This window comes from Protobothrops mucrosquamatus, unplaced genomic scaffold, assembly GCF_001527695.2.
Source record: "Protobothrops mucrosquamatus isolate PMUCROS unplaced genomic scaffold, P.Mucros_1.0 scaffold327, whole genome shotgun sequence".
In the NCBI taxonomy this organism is placed as follows: domain Eukaryota; kingdom Metazoa; phylum Chordata; class Lepidosauria; order Squamata; family Viperidae; genus Protobothrops; species Protobothrops mucrosquamatus.
This window is the reverse complement of record NW_015386666.1, coordinates 149,341-156,127: the sequence shown is the minus strand read 5'-3', so window position 1 is coordinate 156,127 and position 6,787 is coordinate 149,341. Positions and strand designations below refer to the sequence as shown.

Sequence of the window (6,787 nt, the reverse complement as noted above, 5' to 3'; positions counted from 1 at the left end):
GGGTTTCTGAATAGTTGGTATTTGCAGACGAGACAAAATAACTTCTAAATGGAATGCCATTATGTAGACAATATTATTATGGCATTATTATTACTATTGCTATCATTAGTATGGTTCTGGCCCTGGTCTTTTTTCTAATCTGATATCTGGCAGACCTTACCCCTCTGTCAACAAGTGTATTATGGGAGAGAAATCTCCAGGATTGGTTTCAGCTTTGATTAGGGAAAATGCATTGCACAGATTTGTGTTTATAATTCCTTCTTGCTTATTTCTATTTCTGGAGGGATTCTCTTAAATCTGTCTTTTTATTTATTACTGAATTTCCCCATTATTTGTAAAAATATTCCAAGTTGAGATGTCAAAAATGCACCAATCTAGGATAACATTTTGGAGAATCTGGAAAATTCCATTCCTTCACCAGATCATGCTCTTCTGGGATTTTACATACTTAGTACTTTTTAGTGGGTTTTCCCCCCTACCTATTTGCAACCCTTATTCAAGTTCCTACTGTGTAATCTAGCTTGTTTATAGATGAACTGTGGTTTTTGACATTGTGCAACATGCAAAGCGAACTTGAGAAAAGAAAAAGAGATCCATATAACCTCTGTTTATTGTAAAACAATGATATATAGAAGGCACTGATTAGGCAATTGTTTATACATGAAGTCTCTTCAATATAAAGGGACTGCATATTGCATTCCTTAAGATGTATACATTTAACATGATAAAAAAAAGCCTACTAAGAAAATGAGAGATAATTTTATGGCACATTCATTCCAGTCATTCTTTAAACCTGCTGGCGCTCTCCAGATTGGGTGAGCCTACAGCCAGAAGACTATTCAGCTGGGAATTTTAGAAGCTGCAGCTCTAGAAGACATCGGTGAGAAAGGCTGCTATAAGCCCAAAATATACCATGCAATTCAAATTTAACAAGGTCAGCTTTTCATGATGTAAAGATTATACTTCATCCATCAAAATATTGTTTTAATGTTAAGTCATAAAGAAAAAGGAAAATATTCAGCAGGTAGCCCCAAGGTGACTCCTCAAATTTACAACCATTCAGCCAATACGCTTCCCATTTACTGTGGACTACATATCACTGACACTTTCTATAACATTCCAAGATATTAAGCTCTGATTCAAAGCACCTCTTTTAATGTGTTATGTTTATATACGTATCTGAAAAGATTGTTTATTCTATATTTGAGAGGGACAAATAAACGTGTGCACCGCACACCTCTTTGGATTCAATTACAACAAAATATGGAGTGCATAATGTAGCACCTGTCTGCTGCTATGTAAAGCAGCCTGTCTTTTCCTGGAACAGTACCACAGCTTGCAGCCGGATAATCCTGGAAAAGATGTAGCTGCTTTAATGAACTGAACAGATGCTGTGTTGAGTATCCTGAATTTTCTTTTTTGGATTAAATCTGAAGCATTGCACAACCCTTGTGAAAATAATGCCCAATGAGTGAAAGTTAGGCTACGCAGTAAAATTTTCCAAGCCAGAATACAGCCAAGCTCTGACAGCAGATGACTTCTGGATCCAAAGACATGGATTTGAGTATTCCTTCTGCCAGTTCTTTACCATCCATTTTACAAAAAAAAAACAACCAACCCCCACCCCTCCAGTTCATAGTTACTATCTGCCACAGCTACTTACAATTCAAAGCTGTTTGGAATTATCAACTTGCCAAGATATGATAAATGTTGGAGCAATAAAAAATAATGTATTTTTCCATGATTCTGAAAACCTGGTAGTTATTTAGAAACTGAAATAATCCAAGATTTAAAATCATTCTAGCTATACGGATAACTGCAATACCAAAAACTCTAGGCTTCAACAGCCTTTAATGTTGAACATAGAACCAGCTCTGTAAATGTCTCTTCAGTAATCGGGAGTCTTATCCTGAATCAATGAAAGCAACATAGAATGCAGAGACTCCTATTATTTGCAACAAAAGGCAGAAACTCCTTGCATTCTGCAATAAGATAATCCTAATGTGGTTATCTTCCTTCTTTCTTCAACATATTTTCTCAATGTTAAGAGAATCAGACTTCAATACTTGACCTGTCTTCAGACTTCTGAGAGCCTGAAACTGTCCAGAGAGCTAAAGGAGACTCCATCCATGTCGACTGTGATGTCAAGTTGCCATTAAACACATCATCTATTGAAACTGCAAGATAATATAAATACATATGTAATATCTAAAAAAATAGTAAACTTCTCCACCCTGACCAAATATATTGATCCAAACAATTCATAATTTCCAGACATTCCAGTTCGCTGGATGTTTAAAAACTGAAAAAGTGTGTAAACCTAGTGGTTTGTAAACTCCAGCTTATATCTTACCATATTGTAGAAACACGATCCATTGTGTCTTATTCAACAAACAACAATGTCTTACTGCAATGTGTGAACTTAATCACAGAATAAAGCTGTTTTACCTATGAAGAATGTAATATTTAAAATATCATAGTAGTTTACCAACTCACCTCTAGAGATAATGCTGAACTTCCTGTCTGAAAAGCTGTTTGAACGCAAATTTGGTTCACTCATTTTATCCAGAAATTTAGTTATAATTTCTTTCTTCTCTGGATTGGTACTTGACAAATTAAGAACTTTCCCATTCATTGAAACAGTGCTCTTGCTGAACCCAAACCAATAAAAGAAATCAAATAAGGCATCAGTTTTGAACTCATAGGAGAAACTTAAACTTTCTTCATTAACCAGATAGGCTTCTGAAGGAAAAAACTTCTTTACAGCATCTTGGAAGTTAAACTGTACAGAGAAAAGAAAAATGGTTATTAATTGATTGATTGGCCTAATGCTCCAGGAATGGATGTAGCCCTTAAAAGCCTGCCCCCCCCCCAGACACACACACAGACCTTGGAGCTCCTTACAGCTACCATTTCTGAAAACTAACTTCATGGTTTCCTCCCATTTTGAACTAGGAAATGCATTAAAATTGTAACTCTACATTTAACATACAGTAACTTCTAAAAAACTATCCTTCTGAACACTTAGGAAAGAGCTTTCAAAATTCTAGCCATATTTATCCATGACATACTATCTCTCACTTGTCCAAAAACTTAAATGAATGCTCCAACACTGGCAGCTTTTAAGAAGAGACTGGACAGCCATTTGTCCGAAATGGTATAGGGTTTCCTGCCTGAGCAGGGGGTTGGACTAGATGATCTCCAAGGTCCCTTCCAACTTTATTATTATTATTATTATTATTGAGATCCCCGCAAATTGTTCAGCCATATAAACAAACAAACAAACAGGTGATTAACATGGATGACAATAGTAGTATAAAATCCCGATGCCTTAAACAGTTGAGATTCAGCTAGCCTTTGTATCTTTAGAAATGAAGATTAGCTGTTACATTTTTGTTCCAGAATGGTAGATAAAATCTGATACCAGCAATATTAACAGGTGACTACTAATGCAATTCGTCTGCATTTTTCAGCTTGAGATCTGATTTTAAACAATAGGTCTCATGGCTATTACAACATCTGAATTTATTCTTGGACTGTCCTGCTTCTTCCTCTTCTGCTCTGTACATGATATTGCCAAATATTATATAGTCTTCCAGAATTTTGGGAGGGCTTAGCAGTATAGATGAGACAGTAGAATTAAGGTTTTTAATTACTTTTTAATTAGACAATTTAAATATTTCATTTTAATTAATTTTAACTTGTGATTGTTAGTGGTGTTTTTAATTGATTGTCAGCCGCCCTGAGTCCGCAAGGAGAAGGGCGGGATATAAATTCAAATAATAAATAAATAAATAAATAAAGGTTGCTGGAAACATTGTAAAAATGCAATTTGTCTGTTACCATCATTTTAAATGGCCATCAGAAAGTACCATATAATAATGCCTGCTTGGGTATACAAAAGGGGAGGGGGGAAGTAAAGCACAATATCTCTACACAGACCATCAGAAATGTTGCCATCCACTAACTTTTATGCATTTAGCAACATATATGTAGACATGTTCTATCCCAAAGAACCTAGAGCTTAATTAAAAGCTGTTTTTGGAGCATGTTTGAGCTCCAGCTCAGATTTTAATAACTGTTGGATAATTAGGCCTGAGCTGTCACATAGCAAAATATTAGAAAACTTGAATCCACATTCACTTTTCACTGTCTTTGGGTAGATTTATGGCTGTATGAATATCCATCCAGGGGAAAGACTTTGCTTTTCTAATTTATCCAAAGAACAATGTCCTTTGCTCCTTAAAACTTATCCAAAATACTAACTTGAAGATAGAAAGCTTACATTAAACAAAAAATCTGCCCAACTCACCTGAAGTTTATAGCTTTCCCCAATCACAGATGAGATTACATTGTTCATGCTGTTCTCCATCTGCCTTCTCATCTTTGGGTGTCGAGTATTCACAAGTAAAGTATATGTTTTTTCTAAAGGGATTTAACATTGGTAATGTAGACAATAATAATAAACATTTGCAGATCTCAAATATTTTTCTTACTTATACATAATAAGTTTTGCCCCTGGGTGGTTCTATTCATTACAAAACAAGCATTTTTTTAAAATATTTTTTTCTGAACCTGTACATTCCTAAGAAGGCATTTTTATGGGGAATAAGTCAGCCTTCTTCAGACTTCCTTATCGCTTTCTAAAATATTTTCTTATCTTGGGTGTTGTTTAGAACCAATTTCATACAGTACAAGTAAATATGATGTTTGAATTCCCTCCTATTCAGTTATGTTGGCCCCAAGTCAGTTTAAGACATTTCAGTTCTCTAAAGCTTTTTGTTTAATTGGACAACTGTGCATTTGAGCAGGATAGAAATGCCTTCGTTTTACAACTTTTCAAGAAATTTGTGGTTTTATATGTTTCATTTTAAGTGTTTATACTGAATTTCAGTAAAACCACTTTTAACAGATTCCTAGGGGGAGAGGATGTCCATTACTTTTAACTACACAATACATATGAAAGCCATTGTGATTTGTGTCATTAGTGTAATAATGCCATGAGGTAAATGAGGCAAATCACATCATATATCTCAATTTATGACATTACATCTGGACTATTTAAGATTAACCAATCTGCCTGATGAAAATTGGGTCTGTTGCATTGGAAATAAACTAAATAGGGCTTTCAAATAACACTACAATTATTAATTTTTAATTATAATTATTCTAAAGGGTTATTAATTGTAAATATTTTTATAATTAATATTGTTAGCATTGTTATTGAAACAAGAATGTGGAATATAAGTTTTATAAATAAATCTGTTAGGGTTTTTTTCAGGTTTATTAATGATGTTTCAAGATTCTTGGTCATTTAAATTGTTTTATTGCCTTCTACTATAAATGATTTTTATCTTAGGAGAGCCAAAATAATAAATTTTCAAAACAAATAAGACACATCAGAGAATTCTTATTTAAAGTCTATTTTATACTTCATTGCTTTTATGCTACATATTTCTGATTTAGAGTTTAATACTGAACAGAATTCTTCTCTGACTTTCTAAGATGCAATGACTATTTTATCATCCTGTTCCACTTTAGTAAATCTTATGAATAGCACCTTTGTTGATATAACAAGCTCAACTGCTGTAAGTTATACAGACTACTCCATTTTCTTGCAGCTGGCTGGAGAAAGGCTTGGATTCAATTAAAGGTGCTATTGTTTTACTTACAGAATCTCTTACAGAAAAGCAACCTACTTAACCATATATAAGAACCCAAGGTATGTAAAAACACTTTCATAAGCAACATGCTCCTTAGGAATTTGGCATTTTTAAATTTAACACTATTAGAGCAAGAGCCATGTTTTTATAAAATTAAAATATTTCATACCCTTACATTCTAATCTTACCAGTTTCGCAGAGACATCACAACCTGCCCCTTTACCCCAATTCAATCATGCCATTTTGAAGTAAGAATCCAATTATCTTTTTATAAGCAAGGCAGTCAGTCTGTACATTTTACAATAGCCTTGTGGTACATACCTTTTGTAGAATTATATTTTGTTCTGACATTAATGAAAAACACCAATGGCCGACCCAGTATAGTCTCTCTGTAGTTTTTGTAATCATGATGGCTATTCAACTCTACGTGCCTGTTGAAGAAAATAAAGTGTAAATTTTCAGGCATTGATTAAATGTAGAATTTAAAAATGCGATTTTGTGCAAACTCATGATAAGTTCTTGAAGGCGCTTTAAAAGCAGTACATCACGTGACGTGTCGTGATGTAGCGTGACTTTTTTTGCATTGCTGGAGCTGAGGTGGGCGTGGCCTCCATATGATACAACCGGCCCACAGGCCAGGAGTTTGACACCCCTAATAGTTTCTTTCAAATCTCACAGTCTGCCCCACCATAGATTTGTATGGCCCATCCGATGTGGGAAAAGGAGTTAATAAATGTGTTAAAATTACAGGAGGAGCAAAAAATGGAAAAGATAATTTATGGAGGATTGCAGGACAACTAGAAGCAGCATTTCAGTCACAACTGAGATGACACTAGTCCTCGCCCCCAAGTCTTCCTCTTTCTCCAGAAAAATAACTGGAAAAAGAGGAAATGGTAGCAATGCAGACTGACTATCATACAGAATAGAAGGTCTATGCAAAGCTTCAAATTCACTCCAAGAAGTGTTTTGCAACACACTGGGATGCAAATTTAGCACTTACCTGCAATTACTTAAAGCAACTACCTTTTCCTAGGATTGTTGTGACAACTGCATGATCCCAGAAAAAGATGCAGCAGCTTTAAGGACTTGTCTGCACTTTGATGTGCTCCAAAGCATGTTTTTTT

General features: G+C 34.7%; 1 protein-coding gene across 1 annotated transcript in view; it reads right to left on the bottom strand.

The window, feature by feature from the left end:
• Nucleotides 1-592: 592 nt before the first annotated feature.
• Nucleotides 593-6,787, bottom strand: part of MEDAG (mesenteric estrogen dependent adipogenesis) — a 12,632-nt gene continuing 6,437 nt past the window's right edge. Inside the window, exons 2-5 of the mRNA XM_015815227.1 lie at nt 5,985-6,094; nt 4,313-4,425; nt 2,497-2,782; nt 593-2,177 (exon numbers count right to left, since the gene is read on the bottom strand). Of these exons, the coding sequence (XP_015670713.1) occupies nt 2,053-2,177; nt 2,497-2,782; nt 4,313-4,425; nt 5,985-6,094 (634 nt within the window). The 3' untranslated portion in view covers nt 593-2,052. The remainder of the gene's footprint in view (nt 2,178-2,496; nt 2,783-4,312; nt 4,426-5,984; nt 6,095-6,787) is intronic.